At 41.8% G+C, this 24,871-nt stretch overlaps 1 protein-coding gene across 1 annotated transcript in view; it reads left to right on the top strand.

Annotated features, from left to right (window-relative positions):
• Nucleotides 1-19,850, top strand: part of LOC112560531 (gamma-aminobutyric acid type B receptor subunit 1-like) — a 70,434-nt gene extending 50,584 nt beyond the window's left edge. Inside the window, exons 3-13 of the mRNA XM_025232451.1 lie at nt 1,711-1,857; nt 7,753-7,923; nt 8,592-8,702; nt 9,150-9,215; nt 9,497-9,685; nt 13,658-13,909; nt 14,533-14,593; nt 15,118-15,207; nt 15,761-15,910; nt 16,359-16,491; nt 19,773-19,850. Coding sequence (XP_025088236.1) covers nt 1,711-1,857; nt 7,753-7,923; nt 8,592-8,702; nt 9,150-9,215; nt 9,497-9,685; nt 13,658-13,909; nt 14,533-14,593; nt 15,118-15,207; nt 15,761-15,795 — 1,122 coding nt within the window. The 3' untranslated portion in view covers nt 15,796-15,910; nt 16,359-16,491; nt 19,773-19,850. The remainder of the gene's footprint in view (nt 1-1,710; nt 1,858-7,752; nt 7,924-8,591; nt 8,703-9,149; nt 9,216-9,496; nt 9,686-13,657; nt 13,910-14,532; nt 14,594-15,117; nt 15,208-15,760; nt 15,911-16,358; nt 16,492-19,772) is intronic.
• The last annotated feature ends 5,021 nt before the right edge of the window (nt 19,851-24,871 follow it).

Here is a 24,871-nt window from a genome sequence, read left to right as displayed (position 1 = left end):
CTGTCTTAGAGGAAACAAAGCGAAGCAAAAATGTACTTTCTCTTCTCTATATCTTTGCCTCCACCTGCTGCATCTTCCTCTTACTTTCTTTCATTCACAGATATATATACGTATATACTTGACGAGGCAGGCGTAGATGACAGACATTTATAAAAGGCAGGTTTTCCTAAACATTCTCCTGTATAAACATAATCCATAATTTCAGATGACCAGACAAATCTTGGATTGTTTAAACCCTCAGGTTTTTCACGTGCATTTTGCTCACTCGCCATCGCTGCTACCCGCGCTGGTCGTGCAGATAGAGCTGGGTGGGTCGATGATGGCGTCGGTTTGACCTTTCCCGTCGATCTCCACGCACGTCACTGTTTTCGTCACAACTTCCACCTCCCAGCCACTTACGTCACACACCCCTCCCACCACCGCCAACCCACCCACCCACCGCAGCTTCCAGTCCCGAATCACGGTGAGCTCGCTGCATCATGCAAACAGGCGTGCACGTGCAGAAAGGCGCGTCCTCCTCTCCCTGTGGCTGTCTTTTGATGTCTTCAATCGCAGGCTGCAAGAATCCCGCGCGTGCCGTTGCACACGACGCTGAGAGGGTTGACCTTACTGTTTGCCCCCTGCCTTGCCTTTAAAGGTGGAGTGGTGTGGAATATTTTATTTAACGACAGAGTCGAGTTCATTGAAAGATATATGTTCTCATAATCTGTATGAATAATCCTCTCTCTTGAGATAACACGCGTACAAACACCGCAAGGTTGGTTGTCCTGCCTTCGACTCTCGTCTCGGGCACGCTGTTCTTTCTCTGCACGTGGCATCTGTTTACAGGGCTGACTGCCTTGCCGTGATATAGCCATAGTTGCTGGCACGGAGTAAAACACCAATACCACCACTACAAACACCGCCATGCACGCCTATCAGGATTGGACAAGGACATGTTTACGTCGTCAATGTTACAACCAATCGTAGAGCTGGGACGAAAATATGAATAACTGAGTATATGTGTACAAACATGGCGTTGCAAGTTAGAACTTGACCTCTTCGTATTCATGGTCTGTATTGAGATTTGGGTATAGTTATTCAGTGTCGGGAAACAATTTATTAGACTGAGGGTTTTTTTCCAGGTCTGAGACAAACATCTGCACACCACTAGTCCTTTAACAGCTCTTGGGACCCCGTGAGAAGAGTGGGTGCAGGACACGGATTTGTTTTAATGAACTTGTACGGGAAGAAGGCTTCGGAAAAACTCGATTGGTGTTGCCCTTTCTTGACGCATGATAATTCTCGAGTTTGTTTTAAATTCTCTCTCTCTCTCAATCTTTTTCCCGTTCGTTCCTTCTACTTGCACTCCTTACGTCAAACATGTGGGTGCGTGTGGGTGTGATTGGGTGTGTGGGTGTGAGAGAGAGAAAAAGGCAAAGACCTATCCTATGCTTCTTAGAGCTTGATTCATCAGCAAAACGGACTACCCAGAAATATCTTTCGATGTATCTTGAGTCTCGTTAGGCTAAAACCATTTTCATTCAGCAGGCTCTCTCTCTCACACACACACACACAACAAACACACAAACTGTTCTTTTGCATCATTCTATATGACTCTATTCTCAGCGAAAGCGACGAGACAAATATATTATTCCATTGTGGTGAGACGCATTTAAAAAATACAGATCCCCTTCAATCATGTTTATTTTTACTTGTTTGCTTTGTCAGTGTGATGCAGGGGTGGGCACGGACGTGTTCTACGACATGATCTACCGCATGCCGCCAGGACGTCGCATCACCATGGTGATGGGCAGCTCGTGCACGGAGGTGTCCAAGACGCTGGCGGAAATAGCACCTTACTGGAACCTCGTTCTGGTATGTACCCGTCACCCGTATATCCAGTTCAGAGCCTTTGAGTCACAATGACCATTCGCCCCTGACGTAGCAACTTCTTTCTTTTTGTTGAAGCTTTTGTTCATTCTTTTTCTAATAGTTCATATTAATAATTTCTTTTTGCTGCCATAAGGCAAGGCAGTTACGTTATTGTACAGATATATTACAGAGGATAGATGTCAATGGCAGAGGAAAGAAGTGATGTAGTAGATCGTCTCTGTATAGAATTGTGTCATCATGACAGTGGCAGCGGCAGAGTAAAGAAAGAGTTGAAGACGTTTGAAAAAGGATGACAGAAACCACCAAACATGAAGCTTCGAAATAGAAACGACAATAGAGCTTCTGTTTCTGTTGTGATGACATTTTTCGTCCGCTCTTCCTTTCCCCTCCCACCACCACAACTTTCTTCTTCTTGTTTTCATCTTCTCCTGTCCAAGGAGTTGTCAAGATTAAAGTCATTGTCCCTCTCTCTGGACACCAGAAACATCGGTAACACAATGTAGTGTTTCGTTTATCCTCGCTCTCTCTTTCCCTTTAGTGTTTATTTTCTTTTTTCCACCTTTCTCTCTCTCTTTCTTTCTTTCTCTCTCTCTCTCTTGTTTGCATGTTCTGCAGTCCTGTATCAGTCTCCACTTTTCTGATTTTCCCTCCCTCCCCATCAGAATGAAGGGAAGCAAAGCTAGTGCCGCCTGAGGACATCACAGGACTTGTCTAACAACTTAAAGTTTCTTAGCCTCGGCAATGCCGGTAAACTCCAACTAACTAATCTAGTCTCAGCCTTTTTCAAACTGAAAATACAACTGAAAAGGTGCCCCGTCGTCAAAGATCAGCGGGAAGAGATGTCCAAACGAAAGAATGCTAATAACTGAAACTTTTGATAGACGTTTTAGATTATTCCTTTTTTCAAATAACCTGCTCTTTTGCGAACAACCGGTGCAAACTATCATAGTACACTATAACTATTTCGGCCTGCAAGCTTTTTAATAAGCTGTTTCTTTACTGATTTATATGAGACTGTCCCCACCGGAGTTAGAAACTTGTTTGTTGTCGTCGTTAAAGAGGACAGACTACTGCTCTTTTGCACTTCTCGCTTCCAAACTTCGTCCCCACACGTCTTCACAGCGTTTCAATGGAAGTTTTCTTAAGATGTCAAGAGAAATGAGTCAAACATTTCTTGAAGGAAACAATTAGCCGACTTGATGTGAAGGAGGAGAAGGGAATTCTGAGCTGAAGGAAGCGACAAAATGTCTCGGTGCTTGCCGAAAGACTTCCTTTTCTTCTCTTTGTGGAATCTATAGTTAATTGGAGTTGAACGAGATTTTTCACAGATTTCATCCTGGGATGGAAGAACTAAGGTCCAAAGGTTTTCGCGAGTTGGGAAGCCTGCAAAGATCCTTTGTGTTCCTAGTGACAACAAGAAACTTGGAAGCTTCTTTGGAAAGTTCTAGAACGGCGCACAGGGAAACATCGATTTCTTCGTGCTTTTAGCTAAGTAATATGCATTGGCAATATGGACAATACTGATTCCTTCTGGGTCTTGTACTACACCTCGGTCTTTATGCTTTCTCCAAACTAATAAGCAAATACGGTTGAAAGAAAAAAACTTAAGGTCTTAGCAAGCATTAGTATTAGTACAAACAAACCCGAGGTTATTCAAATGCCGGTTTAAAACAGGAGCTAGTTTTACCCTATGGATTTTTACTTTGAGCAATAATACATTGTCTTATTATGTCTTTTGAAAATCTGTTTGTTGTTTCTTTCCCTTAATGAATAAAACAAAAAAAAAAATCCCGTTGCACAGTATGCAAACAATTTAACGGTTATTACCTGACTCAGTCCAAGCTGCTTCAGTCTTTTTATGTTTTATCAGTGAAACATAATGTTATTTTATTTTCTGAGTGACAGAGACATTTTCTTATTGAGTCCCACCGATACTTAAGATGTATTATTTTGTGTCCTCGTCTTCTATTGATCTCCTAATGGATTATGAACGCCGCATTACTTCGTGTTTGAGTGACGCACGGAGTGTATTATAAACGTAGAGCAACAATACTTTACTTTCTGTTTAATAATAATAATTATTATCATCATTATCTCTTATATTGCGTATTCTCTCACAGAATAGCGAGCTTAATGCGCTTTTCAAAAGATAACGGCGCAAAAGACATTTAATGGAGAATTAAGATAGGATAATCGTCTGGAGGGAATGGACAACAGATGCTCAGGGATTAGCATTGCTTTTCCATAGTTGTCACGTGAGATCAAGTGTCGACATTACATATTTACGTATATATTCAACGTATTGGTTACTCCAAGACGAAAGAAGTGGCTTACATATAAAATATACTTACGCACTGTACCTAAACCAGACAGGTAGACCTCATGCACGTGGAAAGAGTACATACTAATATTCACTAGGATGTATAATATGCTGTAGAACGAAGACTCTCTCTTTCTCTCACTCTCTTTCTCTCTCTCTCTCTCACACACACATTCACAGATCAACGAAGGTTAAAATGAAGCCTACAGATTCCCGTCGACAGCGATGTTTTCCGGTTCAAAGAAGCTGAAGGCAGCAAGATGGAAGGGAGCATCACATCCAGACGCCCAGCGGCAGGCTCGACCCGAAACACATCAAAACGAAATCCAGTGACAGAACAACACATCAGGCGAAACAAACAGACCGAGAGCAGGCCAGACGAACTGACAGGAAATTTCCTGCTAGAAATGGAGCAGGCGACGAGCGACGAAGTAGAAAAACATGAACTCTATTCTGTCTCATGCAAAGCCCCTAACCATGGCAGCAATGAATCAAAACATGTCTGGTATATACTATTTAATAGACCTGTATCTTTCTCCAGAAGACTTACGTATTTTGGCATTCTGTGATACTATGGAAAGGAAGAAAGGAATTTCAGTTAATGATAAAATGTTTGATAAAAAGTCTTTGTTGTTGTTTGGGGGCTTTGGGAGGGCTTTTGTTTTTGTTTTTGTTTTGTTTTGTTTTTGTTTTTTGTACTGGCGTGGGTTTGTCTGTCAAGGAGATGTTTAACATCAGAAGCACATACCGAGACATGGACAGTTCAGCGCTTCCAGAAGCACCAACAACAGCTACAAGAACTACGACAACAATGACCATAACACGCGATAATGTGACTGAGTCGATGATGTTTTCCAGAAAAAGACCTTATAAAAATAAAATGACTTCAAACATGAAAAATTCAGAACGTGGTTCATGAGTTCTACTTGACATCCTTCGCACATCCTTTACCTCTACCCGCCCTCACTTGCAGCACATCCCTTCGCCCATCCACCCATTACGCCGTAGGCATCTACAATGGTCTCCCGCTTTCTCGCCCTCACTCTGGGTCGTGTTAAAGAGAAGATGTGACGCAGCTCACACTGTTTCAAAAAGCATTTTTTTAATATCTAGGGTTGAGAAAATAAGTGTTAGCCATGCAACCCGCCAGAGATGGGAAGCGCGTGGTCGTGTTCGCATGCATTTGCCCAGCACGTGCAAGACGTCGCACGCGCCGTGAAACGCTTGCGTGTTCTGAACAGAACCCTTGTACCACGGACTTGCAAAGGGAAGGTACGGGGGGATCTAGGAGGAAATCTGAGGACAGAAAAGTCAGTCAGCACTCGACCATCAAGAAAGATTATTGGTACGATAGACGCCCACTTCTGATTGTCTAGTCCCTCCCACCTCATGTACATATGCTCTCAAGCACTCCGACCGAGCTGCTCTAGCCATTTAACCAGTGGTGCCAACATTCAAAGGATTGCTCCTTTTTCTTTCTTTCTCCATGACAGACGTGGTGTGTTTTTTTCTAATCAAGCAGACAAGAGGTCCAGTGTCCACGAAACCGTTGTGTGAGCAGACCAGTAAGTATAACCATGGAGATCGAGAAGGACATACGGCTTTGACAAGCCAGAACTCCGAATCATTATTTGCAAAGCAAGCATTCCCCTCTCCCTGCGCCCCAAGGCTTTGGGGCTGTGCTCCGTGCTTCCATCGACAGGACGCGGGATGAAAATGAGAAATAAAGAGAGATTGGGGCGCGGGGGTCGTTGGGAGGGACCCCGGTGAATATACCTTCTCCCTCGCCAGTCGATGAGGAACTAACAGAGGGCTTGCTGTCAGGGTCAACTTAAACATAGGGGCGTGGAAGAAAAACCTCGGCATCCACAGATGAGGATGTGCATGTGGGTGGTGCTGGTGGTAGAGAGACTAGCGCATGGGTATAAGTACTATCTACTTGTAGGTCTGCTGAACGTTTCCTCCACTCCTTTCTTCAAATTCTAAGAACTCGTTTTAATTTGGTAGTCAGTCAAACCTGCTGTCAATAATGAAAATATTTCCAACTGTTGATGGTTTAGGGGTTTGGTCTGCCACACAAAAGCATCCATTATGTTTCTGTCTCATGGGAAGTAAGAGCTTTCCCTATGTACATGTCGTCATTAAGTCCTTCCTCCCGATAACAGTCCTGAACTTCCGTTGCGTTCTCCTTTCGAGTCAGTAATCGTTCCCAGACGACTCATTATTTTCCCTTTACCGCAGTTGCCATCCAGAGGACGTGCGCTGGTGTCACGTGGAACGTGATGTAACTCGAGATTCCCTGCCGCAGTTTCGTGGGGTCAGACACAGCTAGCATTTCGTCCTGGAGAAGAAGTTTCTGACAAGATGGAAGAAAGCAGATTCAAGAACTGGGTGCTTGTCGTGGGGTGATAAAACATGGAGTTTCCATCCACTGCACATTTCCTGTCCTGAACCATTATAATCCATATTTCACAAAACCCTCGCCGGACCGCTGGTTAGCAACCGATTTCTTTTGAAGTTCCCTTCCTCTGAACAAACTTTGATGAATGCGTCATAAATGAAAAAAATGTATTCCTGTTCTTCTCTCCCACCCCACTCTTGTTATTCCTTCACTCTTCCCTTAGCTCTCACAGTCTGTTTTATTCTAAGCTCTGTTTTCTCCAAGCAAAAACAAAAGACAAGGCAAACAATGAAGTTATTTTCCAATTGTGTCTATAAACAAATTTCGAGATTTTCCTTTAACTATGTAATAAGCATGTACCAGTAAACATATAAAGTACCGGTTGTCATACAGATGTGTACCGTCTTTTACTCGGCGATGGAGAAGTCGGTGTAACATGTAAAGTACCGTTTTCTCAAACAAAGCAGAATTTACCGAGAATAATGAGTAAACCTGGTGAATAGTATTCTTCATAAATTATCGTTTAGTATTCTAGTTAGCTCGATTAGACCATAGGCCTGAACCTATCAACAGTGTCGTAACTGAAAAATATATCAAAGTTCAGTGATCTACTCTTGACACAGGACAACCCACGAAAATCTTTTTTCCCTTTCTCTTTTACAGTCTCTAGCTCTTCTTTCATTCTTATTCTCAACAATCTCCCCTGTTAAAGGTTATTAATTAATCGCTGCTGGGATCCTTCAGTAAGCCGCTATTTAAAACTGAATCAATAACCTTTATTTACTCCTATAGAGGAGATGAAATGTAAAATCCAAGTATTAGTTGGTTTTCTTGATGTTTTCATGACTGTAATTTTTGTAAACATCCGTTTTATAACTTCTCTAGTCTCGCATAGGATAACAAAAGCTAGAAAACCTCTTTTGTAACCATAGTTATCTCCCTGCACTTCCGTCCTTTATCCGCCGTTGCCACCATCTTTGCTCTGTTGCAGAAGATCTCAGACGCCATATTAGCTCTCAGATTCCCTTTGAGATGTTAGCCAGTGTCTGTTGTTCATAATCTCATACACGATTCTGGTCTTTTGTAGCAGATGTTGTACGTGACAGCGGGCTGTTGCCACAGTTGTTGCACACCATGGTGTTCGTTGTCGTTGCAGATCTCGTATGGCGAGACGTCGCCGGCGTTGGGAGACCGCGAGAAGTACAAGACCTTCTTTCGTCTGGCACTGGCAGATTCGGCACTGGTGCCGGCCCGCAGGATGTTCATCAGGAACTTTGGATGGAAAACGGTTGCTGTTCTGTATGAAGACAATGAGATGTTTTCTCTGGTACGTGTGTGTCTGCTTGTCTGCCTGCATGCCTTTGTCTTGGTCGACAATTGCACCAAAATATCCTCGCATATGCACACACACACGCACGCACGCACGCACGCACGCACGCACACACACACACACACACACACACACACACACACACACACACACAAAATATCGCTCAATATTTAATAACTATATTGTTGAAAGTTGAAACCTCAAACATAACTGAAATGTTGATCTTGTACAGCCTCCCACTGCTGACATGCATCTAACCACCAGTATGTGATGTTGATATTGGCCGGATGGATTATCATCATCATCATCATCATCTACACACATATAGATAAACACACCTCTAGGCGCAATAATAACTTCATTACTCAGTTTTTGGAAATGTGTGTGTGTTTTGGATGGGTGGAGGACTATAAGGCAGTATTCGTCCATTGGTGTTTCCGTCTGTCTTAATATCCTGCTACTTACTACTTCAGTCTGTCTTTGTTTTTATTTTTTAATGATAATTAGTAGCTTATTGATGTCCGATCACAATCCCATACATATATATATAGCTGAACTTGAAGTAGATAGATGACAGACAAAAATCCAGCATACTTCAGCACATATAATATATATATAAACTTGTTGAGTTCTCCGTGTATTCAATCCTGACATTTATTCTACAGGCTATGAATGACATCGGTGAAGATCTCGGCATTCACAACATTTCTGTGGCAGCTTCTCTATCCTTCAAAGACGCTACCGTAGAAATAAAGGAAAAACTCCAGGAAATCAAGGTCTGTATTTGTGATTAATATCTTTTTTCCATCCACAGAATATCAAGGCTGAATCTTTTTCTCGTGATCTCGTTATTTTTTCAAATTTAGTTTCTTTACGACTTCCCTCCCACATTTGTCAAATATCCTCTTTTCTAACATATATTCTGCTATAATTTAAATATTACTTTTTGCGATGTTTAGTGCTGTTATAATTTTTTCCGTTAACACAAACTATAATCGTAAAAATGCATACAGAGGAGTAGTCTAATTAGTATCCCCATATTCAGACTCTTTCATTGATCCTTCAAAAATTTTAACGAGGGTAAAATGTTTTTCTAGATAAAGATGTAAACATCCAGATAAAGATGGTTTGCATGTTAAGTATCATTTTCTCTTCTTCCCTCATTCTTAAGTCCTTCACTATGGTCTCAATTTGTTGTTTGTAACTAGTCAATACTTTTGCAGGAAATGGACTTAAGAGTCATCATCGCCGCTTTCGCAGAGTCCACAGCGAGGCAAGTGTTCTGTGAGGTTTGTTTTGTTTATAACGACTTTATCGCTTATAATGTATCTCCCAAGATATTCTAATTTCTAGCTTCGAAATTTTATTTTATTGTTTTTTATATGTATTTCTTTATTCAGTCGTTTATTTGTCTGTGTCACTCTTTACATAAAAAGTTGGTAATATTGTCACCATTCATTCGTAATTTTAAGTTTACCGTCTGCCACCTGCGCTGATTTCGAAGTGTGTGGATGCGGATTTAGAGAAAGCCTTTTCTTCTGGACTGTGTGTGTTTCTGTTGCTGTGGCAGGCTTACCATGAGAAGCTGACCGGACCTCGCTACGTCTGGCTCCTTGTTGGAAGCTTCAGCTACCCCTGGTGGCTGGATGCCCAGGGCACGCGCTGCACGGCCGAGCAGCTGACAAAGGCCCTCGATGGCTGCTTTGCTGTCGGATCCCTCAACACTCTCCTGGGCGGAGAAACCTCCGTTGCCAATCTCGTAGGTCGCTTTGTGTGTGCTTGAGAATTTCGATATTACACTAGTACTGACCACCCGCCAGCGTGCGTGTGAGTGTGATTGCGTGAGTGTGGATGCATGTGTGTGTGTGCGTGTGCGCGCTAATTGATTCTGAGACTGCCTGAGACTATCAATGATGAGTCTGTGACACTCAGACTCATATAAATGTAAGATGCGCTCATCCAGCTGGATTGCTTTTCATGTCCTCGTCTCTTTATCTTAATAGTCTCCAGGATTTCTACCACATCGATGTACATCACAAGGACTCTCTAAATTTAGTATTGCTAACTTACATTTACTGAAGACAAAACTGCATGACCAAACTAAATCTTCACAAGTCATTCAGAGTTCTCATGTTATTAGAGAACTATTTTAGCGAATGCAGTTGTGATTAGGTCTGAGGGAGATGAAGAGGTTCATTATACCTATCAACAACACGGGTCTGTGGCTTGAGCCCCGCCACCCCATGGGACTTCCAACATTACCGACGCTGGGCAGACTGAAAGCTGGCGTCTGACACCATTATAGTCTGCTGGTTCACCATGCAGGACTTAATCCAGGAGAGAGTCCGAAAGTATGGACGAGTTCGCGAGAGAGGGGAGAAAAACCCAGCCTCATCAATGGTGCTTGAAACCGGAGGTGGGGTCAAGCAGTGCAGGAATATGCTGGCGGTATTGTTGGCAGCTAAGAGGAGATCGTTGCCATCGCTTGAGAGTAGTTTCGTTTGAATAACTGGACCAAGTAAAATGAAATGACTAGAAAACACCGTCCGGTAGGGTGAGACGTGTACGGATAAAGGTTTTAGCTGAGTGCTTTTTCGTGTCTAAAATAATTGGAGAAGAAGGTCAGAAAGGGATGGATTTTCCATTTTTAGGCATGTTAAGGACTAGACAAGACATTTAGAAAACTCGTTGGACAAAGTCTTACAAAAAGCCGATTCATGGAGTGAATTATGCAGGAGAGTGTAAAGATCGAACGAAAATGTGTCAAGATAAAAAGTCATCATAACGCTTTTTGTTTGTCGGGTTTTTCATAACAGCTTGGGCGTGGTGTTCAAAAAAAAGGTCATCATGTCTAAAGTGAACATAACATCTTGTCTGGCGAGTTATAAGTATGATGGGTGACCCCTAAAATGATTGTCTAGTATTGTGTGACGAACACGCCACTGTTCTAGAGACACACGCCTACAAACGTCACTACAGAAACTGAACTTCACGTCACACAAATATCCATATAGACCTAATTATTTACAGCCACCGCTCCAATTAGCTGTACCCTTGACAACGTACCCATATATTTCTGATTCCTATATTTTTTACTTTTTGTGCATGGTGATTGATCTTAGCAGGTATCTCGGGAGGTACGGACAGGTTTCATTCACTCAGGTTTGAGGAAGTGGTATTTCGTACCGATTTCAACCCACATTCTTGTAAAAAGAAAAACTCAGTCCATGAGACCTTTAACATTTATCATCAGTAGTTGTCTTGTCATCAGTACTCTGCTCACTGGCCGAACGTAACTCTTACAACCATTCTGTAAAGTCACACAGTGTGAGTTGTTACGTCACGTGCATCTATTAGTCGCCGTTCGTTTCTCGGCCTGTCAGACAGCGAACTTGGTGACTGGTTAGTTCCCTTCCGCGAGCTCTCCAGAAAAAAGAACTATTGGCAGACGCTTGACTTTCTCAGGAAGGCCACTTGGGACCGGACATGACGACATCGATCTCGAGGTCTCACAGTTCTCTGAGAGGTGAGGGAGGGGACTTAACTCAACTGCACATTGCAGTCACCAGCCCTCGCCTGCTCAACTCTGCGTGAGGTTAACTAGGATTTTATCAGTCATTTATTACAGCTAAACTGTTTCTGATACAGCATGGGATTTTTTTCTTATTTCATTTCGCATTTCTTTCCCTCATCACTCAACTTCGCTGAACCCTGTGTCTTTTAATTTACGCTTATAATTCAGAACTTATTCTCAGTTATCGAACGTCTTCCGGTTTTAAAAAATTGCAAATATAAATCCTGGCTTATTTTATTAGTAATGTAATAGAAATTAATTCGACGGAAATCAATTTATTTTAAGAATTTAGAGCGTTCCTTTGAGACATAGAGAAAAAGAGAGGCGCGGCGACCGGAAGTTCAGCGTTCCTCCATCTTTCACTAGAACTGTCGTCTGTGTTTAATGTTGCCTTTTGATCTGGTATGCAAGGGCACTGAGCCTGTCAGAAAAGGGATCACCTAGACAACGCAGGATACCCTTGCTAGTGCTTTGCAAAGTTTATTTGATAACATGCAGTTTTTTTAGTTAAAGACTCGTCAGATTATTGTCAAAAGGAGTGAAGAGCTTCTAGGACAATCTTAACTCTGTGTTGTCCATGATTCAAGCTGCCCCACGCATGTGCATTCTCTCTTTCTCTTTTTCTTTCTCTTTCTCTCTACCCCACCCCACCCCAATTTTCTAGCATTCCCCTAACACTTGTTGAAAGACTTGAAAGACTGGCCTTTCGAGAACGCAAAGCATTCTTTTGATAACGAAGCCAGACTGCTATATGACCTTCGTGTGAAAACACATTTGTCAGAGGGGAATCAAGAGAAGTGGCGATCGAGGGACTTGGAACACTGGCACAATCAATAGAAGGAGAGAATGAGGCAGTCCCTTCCAGCTAGCCTAACCCATTGAACACAATATCTCGAACATACCTTCCGAGAATGGCTGATTCTCTATCAGTTTTGACCATCAAAACCCTGCAGCTTTAAAAGACCATCTGAATGTCTTTGTGTTCAGATAACGATGATGATGTTTGATGGATGTTTACAAGTGTGGTTTGACCATTAACAGAGGACTGCTTCGAAGGAGTATCAAGAAGGCCTGGAAGAGTTGACAGGTACAGCTGTGAACGGCAACAGACCTCTGCAGGAGTTCGATTTCTCTTGCTGAACTGTGTTCTCTTCTGCACGCCTTCATGCATACGGCGCACGTGTGTCCTTGTCATTGATAGTCGATGCGCGTGAGAGTAAAATAGTGGATCTTATCGAGCACGTCACCGCTGGCTAATGCACGGTAGCGAACCTTAAAGGTCTGCAAGACTGCAATTTTTTTTTTCAAAGCCCGGTAGTGTTTCCTACAAACCGTCTTCAAGATACAAGTGTAGAAACATCACAATGCACAGAAAGAGATCGCATCCATGCTACATGCATACACTTGAGTCACTGAGAGAGCTTGAACGTGTGGCGTCACTGGTTTAATCTCTTTCTGTGATGGTAATGCGTGTTAGTTTGTATCTCGAGAACGAAGGGAAGGGATGGTGGGTTATTCACTCCAAGCTTGGAATGTAATGTTTCAACCCAGGAATTTTAAACACATTAAAAACCTTTGTAAGCCTTTAAGGTATACTTAGCAGCTGTTCGGACAAAAATGAGATGTGTAATTTATTTACATAAGTTTGCTGTTGTCGGGTGGTATATTTTAGGACTACCTAACGGTTGCATGAAATAAGGAGGAACATTAGCCTTCCATAACGTTTGGTTTAGAAGACAAAAGTTTTACGCTACAGTTACTTGCAACTGTTAAAAAATATTAATGTTTTCAAAAGACTCTATGAATGTGTGTACACTGATATTTTGTAACAGTTAAATATTTGCAAAAAGAAAATCGTTTCAAAAAAGAATAAGACCTTCAAGCATTTGCAGCCTACATCTACTTACAAATGTTGAACACAAAAAGACGAACACGAGATTCCGTGAAATGCTTTGCGATGTGTATTGTCTATCATTTGTCTGTTGCATAATTTACACTAAAAGAAGATTTCTCAGGCTCCTGAATAAATAAATGTCTAAGTCCTGTTTTCTCGTATAACTCTCTCTCTCCCTCTCTGAAACTCATATCTTAAAGTCTAACATCCATTCAGCAGCTTGGCGTCAAATAAACCTGACTAGAGTTATCTCCATTGTGTAGACCAGTGCGGAGTTCAAGCAAGCTTACATCGACAACAACGGTAGCAATCCCATGAGCTTCTTTGCGGCGACGACGTACGATACCGTCTGGACCATTGCTCTGACTCTCAGAGCCGTCGTCACACAGAGACGTCAGTCCAGCCAGCCGCTGACCCCGCTGACCCCGCTGCATGAGATGAACTACAGCGATCTGGAGGAGATCCGCGACATGTATCTCAACATCATCGAGAACATGCACTTTCTCGGTGTGTCGGTGGGTACTGGAATTTGTTTATTTAAATTTCAGTGATGGACGATAGTGAGAACTTGATGATGTCGTTACTAGTCTTCTGAAGACGGTATTGAAAGCGGAGGGAATAATAAAAGTGATCTGCGACTGGTCTTCGTGCTTGCTGGCTGTTATGAGGAGATACGGAAATTATTCTCAGAAGACAAAAACTTTTATGGATTCAGAAAAAGCCTGTTAATATATAAGAAACAGAAGGTAGAAATCGGAGAGTGTTGTTCGGAAAAAAAATATTTCCTTTCCCAAGTCATGGTACACACGAAGACATAGAATACTGTTTGACACTATTTCTGATATTGTGCATTTGAAATGATCTCTCTATAAACTTCTCTATATTCTTTAGGATGTCGTGAGAATTAAAATTCTGGAAAACAGGGGTTTACAGGCAGCTGATAAATTGTCTTTCCTCTTTCGGTGATCTTCAAATGGATACAGATATCTTTTTAGAGGTTTTGTTGGGTTTTTTTTAAATTTATTTTTCTCTAAGTGATAAATTCCAATCCTCATTTCAGAAATGTGACATATATATGTATGTGTGTGTTTATTTATATAAGAGAAAGAATGTGATAATCTCATTAATTTTTTTTAAGGGACCAGTCTCATTCAAAGGGTCTGACCGGGAAGGAATTTCTGTGATCTATCAGCTGCAAGGTGAGTGGAACAACTGAGGAACTTCTAAACACAATGTGAAAGATGTTCGGCAATATCTTTTTGGTATGACCCTGATGTAAAAAGTCGCCAAACAGAAGATATGTTTGAAGATATTTGTTCGGTCAAGAATGTCCTTTAGCATAGGATATCCCGCAGTTTGTTTTGATATTCACTTGTATATTTCTCCAAGGTATCTCAAAGAATTCTCTTCTTAGCTCTTTTTTCTTTATGAACGGTGCTTTGAAACGCTAGTTCCTGACACGTTCCCTTGCAGGTCTAAGCCTGATGTTTAAAAGAACCGCAAACACGACGATAAAAGGAAAGAGAATGAAAAACGGACTGAAATAGCAATAAATAGAATCTTTAGAGTTGTTGGTAAATAGTGAGTTTACAAGCGTTTCCGCAGTTTACTTCTTCTTACCTGCAATACACAGCCAGTGTTTAAATCAGACTGCCACAGTCCTGCTTCTAAAGACCATTGTTCCCAATGTCCAAGATGGCCACTTTAGCCTACTGTGTTTCAGATGGCAACTCCAGCCGTGTGGCCATCCACTATCCTGGAAGCACTGAGCTAGACTTCAGCTGTGATGAATGCTACCAAATTGTTTGGCAAGGTAAATAAAAATGGAGGATGTTGTCTGCTTGTCTCTCGGTGTCTCTGTGTGTGAGCGTAAAAACCGAAATTGGACACAACCTAAAACAACCTAAAAAGAACAGCAAACTAGGCTACTTATTCTGCTACATACACTGATAGCATTTTGGACACACATCTGGGACTGTTTAATTCATGGGTGACCAGGTGCTAAGTGTACATTCACTAGCTAAACGGTTAAAGCCAAGCAGTCAGTTTAAACGTTCCTATCTTACATGTTAATCATCCAGCTGTAAGACCTGTCCTCACCTTACCTCAGAGTACGAGCAATTTAGCAGATGCCTTCATCCTACCCTAGGAAAGTGTCGAGCTGTGTTAAGAATCGCACTTACAAGTAAAACTATCTGGTACTGAAAATCATCAGGTGATGATGAAACAAGTTTGAACAAGACGTGATTGATCATTGTTTGATTTCGGATTAACGACAAACAGCTCACCCTTTATTGTATTCAGTGTTCCCTGGATTGCCGTACTGGGTAATGGTATGTCCCTCTATTGCCGTTTTGTTTCTGCAGGAGGAAGAATCCCCGCGACGGAAAGACAGAAGTGACCAGGCAAAGAACCATCGAGTCCGCCATTTTCTACAGCAGCGCCGCCTGCTGTGGTGCGGGCATCGTCCTGGCCCTGGTGTTTCTCCAGTACAATCTGTATCACCGGAAACTCAAGTCAGTTGTAGTAGAAATTGCTTTATTTTGCTTTGGGGATGCTTCATTTGTCTGATTTTTATTTTTAATTAGTTTGAGTCTGTACTGTTTTAGATGACAAAGCCTAATTTTGAAACTACTGTGGTTCTTGTTGCTTTAAGTTAGTACGCCGGTTTGTCTATCAATTTTTTTTTTCTGTGATTTTGACAATGTTCTGTGTCAATCCAATCTTTATCTCTAGTAGCTCTAATCTCAGTAATGTGTTGTAATCTGGACTCGATACCCTGTGTCTGCAGTACTTATACTCATGTTACATAGAGAGTGACAGTGAAAGGTAGAAAAAATAAAAGTCATATTAGGAGATAAATATCATAGCCGTGCATGTAATTTCAAAAGAAAATGTCATTGGTTACAAAAGACATTTGAATCATGTCTGTTTTTATTTTGTATGTGTGTGTGCTCATAAAAGATTCATAAAGCTATCGAGCCCCACGCTCAACAATGTCGCGGTCATCGGCTGCATCCTTGTCTACGCCACAGTTGTACTTATGGGCCTTGATGACCGGATAATGCCACCAGATGTCTTTAGCGTCGTCTGCACGGTAAGACTTTTCTCTGTACTTAAATCTCGTGTTAAAATGTCATCGTTTTTGTCTGTCCTTCTTAGTTGACTACTTTCCTCAGCCCTTACTGTGTCAGTGTAAATTTTGTCATTTTGGAATCCTCCAGAAGACAATTTCGAAAGAACTCGAAGCTGAAGCTGGAACCAACCATTGCTTCATCTGTATCAACCGATACCTTTTCAAATCCTGTCGCCACCATGAAGAAAACGCCCAAGTCAACGTAGCTGTCTACAAAGGGAGATAGGAATTGTACATTTTTTCTCGGTGTCGTGATGTGCATCAGTTGTGACCTCCAGACCATTCCCTTGGGATGTGGGCGAGAGCTTTACTTCTCTGTGGAATGAAAGAGACAGCGCTTCGGAACGGCGAGATGTTGTAATCTCGTCAAATGCAGAAATTCTGAGCCACCTTCCTGATTCACTCGGGCGGAATCTCTTCAAAACCGCTGGTGCTGACGTTTCCAGGGCCACCCATTTGACGTCCCTCGAGAGCCGTTTGTTACAAATGTTACAAATGCATGTAATGTCAGACCTTGAAACAGCAACACAAACATGGATGGGCAAAGCTACTTTCAGCCATCATTGATGTTTCCGAACACATTTCTGCGAAGAAAAGAAGAATTTACTTGACAGACGTGTAAAGAGCCAAATAGTGATTTGTTGGCTTAAAATTTCCGTAAAGAAGTGGACTGGACAGTGGAGTTGCTCAATACATGTCAGTGCTGCTAGTGAACAGTTTGTCGGTATGAGTGGACACCTTTACCTTCAAGCAAAGGGATGTGAGTCTCAACAACTCAAAATTTTCTTCATTTACAGAAGAAATCTTCCTTTCTACGGGACAAAACTCTGTCAGCAAAGCAGAATGTATATCATCAAATCCCTGCAGGAAAAAGCTCGTGGTTTTAAGAAATGAACAGAAAATCCTTCTGTGTCAGCCTAACCTGGGCAACTCTCGTCAAAGTATGCTGAATATACAGAATATACATGAGCTTTGCTTTTACTTCAAGTAAAAAAATCATATGTAGTCCTTGATGTGAGCAGACATGTTTTTAAGCTTTTGGAGGCTTGTGAGCTCATAATGTTTACTCAAAGAAGCTTTCTGAAGCCTACCCTGTGAGCAGCTAAAAAGTCCCTAATTTTATCAGTTCTGTGAGTGGAACTGTGATTTAGATATGAGCATTATAGTCTAGATTACAGTTTATCAAATGATCAAGCTGTTGACTAACCAATGAGAAATGGTTCCACTGTTTGCAATCTTAGAAATAGGTAAAGACTAAGGGAGCAAGCCCCTATAGAACTTCATGGCATTAACATGACAGTAGTTTCATCAGCGATGAAAGAACCAGCCAAGGCCTAGTGCCCCCGTGTCCACCATGAGGCCTATTCATTGGCTGTGGTTCACGTGGAGAGGAAGATGGGTGCCACTGAGTTTAGAAGCCCGAAGGCAGGACTCATGTCTTCCTCTAACGATAATATAACAAGTTTATGAGGTTTTAATATAATATAACAAGTTTTTGTATAAGGTTCACATCGCCTTATCATAATTAACACCATCAGCATTAAGTCAAAGATAGCTCATGGCAGGATATAATTATATTAAGCCTTCTCACTAGTTGGTGAAGGTGGACTTCTTTCTGTGAAAGTATGTGACATAATGGGACAAGGACTAGTTGACAATCTATATATGTTCTATATATGTTCCCCTTCAAACAACTGATTAAGTTTTTTAAAGCATTGAATTCCTTCCTCCACCAAGCAACTGTGGTCTTCCAAAAATATAATTCAACTGAACTGTAAAGAAGTATTTTTTTAATTCATTACTGTTATGAAAAGACTTTGTGCTCCTAATACATTTATAGCTTCTAACAAATTAAGCAAATAAGCCCACCAAAACAAGTGTATAAAATCCCAAACAAACACAAAAAACCTGTAACAGCAAAAGCAAAAATTAGTCTGTGGCAGTCCTTTGATGATTTTCAAGATCTCTGCCAAAAAAAAAACACCATTTACAGCTTGCAAACATGTCCTCCAAATTTATTTTATTGGTCTTCCACACTGAAAAAAAAGAAAACAGCACTAATCTGGGAATTTTCCACTAAAAGATTCAAAGCCTCTTCGGGGATCACACGATATTTTTCACACCGCTGAAACGAAGGTTTAAGCCTGCCTTGTGTTTCCCTTTTTTTAGGCTCTTTGGGAGAGTTCAGCTTGATTACTTGTTCCTTCCATGGAGTGTTTTTGTTACAAAAAAAAGACGTTTTGTGTGTTGTATGGGTTTCTGGAGACTTCGCTGGTATTATTCGGGTGCTGTGTGTGGTGTTAGGGAATAAGGTTCATCTCACAGAAATAGTCAAGTCTCCCTACCCAAAAAAAGGAATGTCACGCCTGAATCCCCTTGGCAGCAGTCTGGGAATTGTGTTCTCAATCTTCTTTCTCCCCCTCTTCTCTCTTTCTCTCTCTTTCTAAATATCTATCATCTTTACTCTTTCTTTTACAAAACACAAATTAATTTTGAGGTTACGAAATCGCTGGCAATCTTTTTTTCTCATCATACTCTGATTGCAAGGCGTAAGTATACAAAACTATAAAACCATAATATTATGTTCGTATGCAAATTCACTCTTATTAGAATAAGATGTTTTATTGTGTTCATTTACTGGATTTTTTGTTTTGTTTTGTTTATTATAGTTGACCCTGTGTGGTTTCTTATAACAACTTTCAGTCTTCCTTGTTTCCAATTCTCTTTCTCTCTTTGTGCCTGTCTCTCTCTCTATCTTTGATCAGTCCTTTTGTCTCTGATTCCTATTCTCTTCATTTGTATTCTTTTTCCCCTTCCTGCCTTGTTGTCTTTCTACTCTTTCTTTCCATTCCTATAAAAAGAAAAGCTTCTCGTTCTTCGTCTTTCTTTTTTCTTCTTTCTTTCTTCTTTCCAGTTATTATTATATTTACACAGAGATAAATGCATCTTCGTCTGAATAACCCTGAAGTTCAAGAAAGATGACAAAATCGCTGCTCCACATATGTCCATGACAGATGACAAAGAATATTTAGGCCAAAGTGTCTTGTCTACACATTTGACAATTTTAACCCTGGCGATGTCCCACTTGACAAGTGACTGAAATGTTTATCATTCTGCAGCAGTACTGATGGCTCTTTCAGCCTTTTGCAATCGGCTTTGAGCTTTCTTCTAACTGTAAAATATTATCTTTTCCTAGTTCTCTCAACCCAGATAATCAATGAAATCACTTGCTTCATTGCCAGGTCCGGGTGTTTCTTCTGGCCGCTGGCTTCTCCTTAGCATTCGGCGCCATGTTTGCCAAGACCTTTCGTGTTCACCAGATCTTCACGCGGGCTCACCATGGCCTAGTCAAGAGCAAGGTAGGCAATATTGTGTGAGTGTCCAACATCTGTGCATCTCTACCAAGGAGGAATCTTGCTGTCAAAGACAAATTTAAATACTAGATTAATATTATAATATTCTTACTTAATGCATATTCATAATGTTCAGTTTAAGATTTCTTGATCAGTTGACGTCCTGATTTGTTTTCGATACTCCAATGTCATAAAGAGACCAACAACATAACAGTAATAAGATCAGTCCGAAAGTCAAAATATCTCTAAACAGAAAAATGAACTTTTTTCAGTTTGGTGTTACAGGACTTTGTTAAGAAATGTAGAGTGCGTTCTGCTTGTTTATTTTTACTTTCACTAGGCAACCTCGGTATCAGCACAGAATTGTTCTGGCCGTTTTGATTGATTCATTCTTATCCCTCCCATTTACTTTTAAAATAAAAATAAATTATTTTCCTCACTAAAATAGTTAATTCAAAGTATTTTTAGTGTGTTCAGCGCTTTTTACCCCCAGGTAACACCTTACCCTCACTTCATGAATTCGATCCTAAAGGTACACATCAGTGTCGACAATCTGTTTACTATACTCAGCCACAACCCTACAAACTCTCTATATCCACTTCTGTGGACGCATGCAAGAAGTGGTCCTTAAAAAAAAAAGATAATAGAAAATTTGGTAGAGAAGAAGAGATCAATAAGATCCAAAATAGGTCTACCTTGGTTTCTGTATCTTTCTCGAAACTAATGAACACTTACGTGCATGTGTTTCAGTGTATGTGTCGACGTTGCTTGTGACCCCAGTCCTATTTAAATCTATATTTTTGAACGATTTACTTTTTTTTAATTTGCGAAAAAAAAAACAGGAAGCCACAGCTTATTAACCTTTAGTCGAAGCTTCACGTTCTGCTTACAGCTCCCCCTGTTGCCAGCATCACTCGTGGTAGTGGCCGTTTGGTCGTTTGTCTCCCCCTATCAAGTTACCAGGTCTAAATGCCGGAGGTAATTCTCTTTCTCCCCCGGTCTTCAAATGGAGGTGGAGCTGTTTGCCCGACAGGCTTGTGGGGCCCAGAAATGAGCGTGATCTTTTCCACGGAGACTTTTTGCCCCTCGTCATCCCACACTCCTTTTTTTAATTTTTAACTTTTTGTGCATGATGGGATCTCGTTCACTGCGTCGCATGATCCTTTGGCGTTTATGTATGCTGTTATGGCAAAGGGTGGCCTTTGGTGCTGCCAGCTAATCGAGATCGCTTCCTTGTTTCCCCCAAGCCTGTCTTGGAGACGTCAGTTGTATTCTTTCTCTTTCCCTCCTTCTCTCTTTCTCTCTCTCTCTCTCTACCTCCCTTTTTTTCCTCTCTCCTTGCCGCTTTGAGTTTGTCTGTATTCTTTTGCATTTTCTTTTGTTTTTGCTTTTGTTTTTATCGTGGCATTGATCTGAATTGTTTTGTTTGGGTTTTGGTTTTGCTAATATTTGATTTCTTGGGGGAAACTTGTTTGTAGTTTGGACTTTGCCTTTCCGTATTTGTGTTTCTTGTTTTCTTTAAAGTGTCATCCATCAGTAGATTATCTGTTATACTCATGATTTGCTTGGTAACTACACGTCTTGCTTTTTCTTTTGTTTGTTTGTTTGTTTTTTTGTTTTGTTTTTTTATGTTTTTTTTTTTACTCTCAGAATTGTCTGTTTTATGTCCTTTCACGTTTTGCTTCTCATTCCTCTGCTGCGTCTTTTACTATTGGTGTTGGTGGAGGTAGTCGTGGTGGTGGTGCTGCTGCTGCCGTATATTAGCAAACGTTTCTGTCACATTTATAACTCAAACTGGATTTATTTGTGTCGCCACGGTGACAAGGGTGATTATCGAGTGCCTTACAGCATGATAACATGCCAATATCGATGAGGTACGTTGACAATAAGAAAAATGAAAGAAGAACCGTTGTGACATAAATGGGTTAGTGAAAAAATAACTCATTGGAGTAAATAAAAATACTGGTTCCATCTCCATTTCCCACATGACGCTTCAGTTTGATCTCATCAATTACGAAATAGTCATGAAATGCCAACTTTCATCTCGTTTAAATTTTTGCTCTTGAAGAAAAGGCAGAGGAAGAGAGAGGAGACAAATGAATGAAGACGTGATAAAGAGAGATCCATCGCACGATGGCTGGCTTCTCTTTGATCCGCTCCAATATTGCGGGTTCTCTTCCCTTCCAGACACTAACACTTCAGCCACTTGAAGCGACTGCCGCTAGAGGGCTCCACTGTCGCACCGCAGCAAAAGCCTTGTTTAGACGGGATGCAGCGAATAACACGCGGTCAGCGCTGGGTTCTTCTCTTTTCCTCCGTCCGCTGCTGCCTGTAGTATCAGACACGGTTGTGAGGCAACAGACCGCTCGAGGGGAAGTCCATCCCTGTATCACCCCACCCGCTTCGTGGGGAAAGTAGTTCAAAGATCTTCAGAGTTTGTTCTTCGTCCACCTCGTTTAATGTTGAACATTTTGCTATGTTAGGTAAAAATGTTACACAACGGACACATCTTTAAACAATGTGCCGAACACGTCCTTTGTGACCTTTTCTTTTTAACGGCCACTTACTGTCGATAAAATTTATATTCACAAAAACTTACACAGAAAAATTAAAAAACAAGACTGACACTCTCCTCGACAGGTTTTAAGTGAATAAATAACATTCCAGACCACAAATTACGACTGGTCAGGACTTAAAACAGCAGGGAGGAAAACCCCCATGTTTCCCGACCCAGTCAAGTGGGGGGTACTCCCAAACTACCAAAAATATCACTTTTTCTTCATCCCTATTTTTCACAAAATTTATACTACTGGAACCTTTCAATTACCCCGCTACATCCCAGAAAAAGACATCCATCACGAGATGTTACATATCCCACACTACGCAACACGCCCTCCTACATCGTCCAACGCAAGTCACCACGCAAATCCTCCACCAAACTCTCCAATCGCCATGTTCATTCCATCTGATTATTTGGGAGGAAAAAGCTAGGAGGTTTGCGACAACACATGACAGGAATTGTTTGGCTTGATTGGTCTTAAAGTAGACCGTCTGCACACCGAGGCTTCACATGACACTTCACTTCCCTCCCCCACGGCAACAGATACACACAACCCCCCCAACCAAAATGACTCACCCTGCTATCTGCATGCACGCTTACCTCCTCTTGTATGTGTGTCATGGTTTTTCCCCGCGCTGGGATTTTGGTGTTTTTTAATTTTTTTTTTTTTTCGCATCTGCCCTAAGTCTCTTTCCCCTGTCTTCGCGTAATTTGACACACAGAATGGAAGCTTTCGTTACAGAATAATAACGCATACTTTGCCCCAATTGCCATTTGTTAGGCGCTACTGAACCCCCACCTTTATTACACGAGTTATTTATCATTTACGCCACCCACTTGAAGAGCTTGCGTGCAACACAGTGGACAACAAAGTCTCCAGATGGCCTGTACGACAGCCTGACTTCAAACAACTGATGACACTGAGACATGCATGTGTGCCACGTCAAGCGTGTGCGTGCGCGTGTGTGTGTGTGTGCGCCGATGCGCCGTGTGTGGCGTTGTGTGTGAAACCATAGTGCAGCTGCTGAAGACAGCACCAGATCTCTTCTCATCAACAATCGAGACAGGCCTCTTTAGCACTGCCGCCTTCTGACGTTATCTTCTAAAGTGCGGTCCTCGTGAGGATCCTACGCCAAGGAGCCCCGTCACAGAGACACAAAACCAACATTAACCAAAGAGCCCCCACGTCCCATCCTTATCTTGCACCCCACTACTATGCCTCCTGAAGCGATAGACAATAACTCCAATACTGATAAATACAGAGATAATCACATGCCTTGATCCTTTTCTCGACAGACCCCATTCTCAGAACCACCATCTTCTATCTTCGCTTATGATTAACTTATAATATATCCACCCCAAACATAAAATGACCAGAATCTACGATTATCTTACCCATCTTCGTTTTGTCAATTTGTAACATGACAGAACAACATATCCCTCGTGCACACTGTTTGGAAAATCTGATGCTCATTACCATTCAACTCTAACCACTTTGCCAGACTTGAAAAACAGTCACCCATGCACTACTTCCCAACATTCCAACTTAGGCAGCCTTTACCCATTGCAGGCAACGACCCTACCGACAAAATATTGCTATTTCTACAAATTTTTTCTTTCCCAACCAACTGCTTGGCGCGTTGGAACTATCAGCCATGCTGACTGGCTTTCTTCTCCTCCTGTCCACTCCACGTGATACGTTACCTTGTGACCGGCTTAACCATCCGAAATCCCATATGCACCATAACCACTACACAACGCTAGCTCGGCATTTGTTCCGCTTCGAGTCAGTTTACTTACACTTGAACACTCCCAATGACCCAGATTTAACTGCGTCTGCCTGTTCATTAACCCACCCAACCTCTATTCCCCACCCCGCGCTCCTCACACCCGCCCCACACAAACCAACCACACACCCGCGCCCCCCCCACGCAACAATACACCACACCTGACCATTACCAACAACCACAATATATTCCCTTGTGCGTGGCCATGTCACAATACATCTCTTGGTCACCCCCCTCCCAACCCCAAAAACCAATGCCTGTCACCCGCACCTACTCTCACTAAACGCTTCAACATCCATCTCCGTCTACCTAATTGTCTCCCTCCTCGACAATGGCCTACATAAACCCTTTACAGCATCCATAGCCCACACACCTCCAACTCTATCGAACACAACGCAACACACAACGGAAAGCCCACAATCGACAGCCCAGAGTTTGGGTGAGCTGTTCTCTACATTGACAGGACCCGACAGACACCATTCACAACCTAATAAACTCCCGCGAAGAAGAACTAGAACCAGACGCCTTAACCATCACATGTCTCGCCACAAGAATATACACCACTGTCTGCAAAATTAACCAATCCACAAACAGACGAACATTTCCAAATACCACTCGAGAGCGAAATAATCTCTCCTTTT

This window comes from Pomacea canaliculata, linkage group LG3, assembly GCF_003073045.1.
Source record: "Pomacea canaliculata isolate SZHN2017 linkage group LG3, ASM307304v1, whole genome shotgun sequence".
Taxonomy (NCBI): Eukaryota; Metazoa; Mollusca; class Gastropoda; order Architaenioglossa; family Ampullariidae; genus Pomacea; species Pomacea canaliculata.
This window is presented reverse-complemented; position numbering and strand designations above follow the sequence as displayed.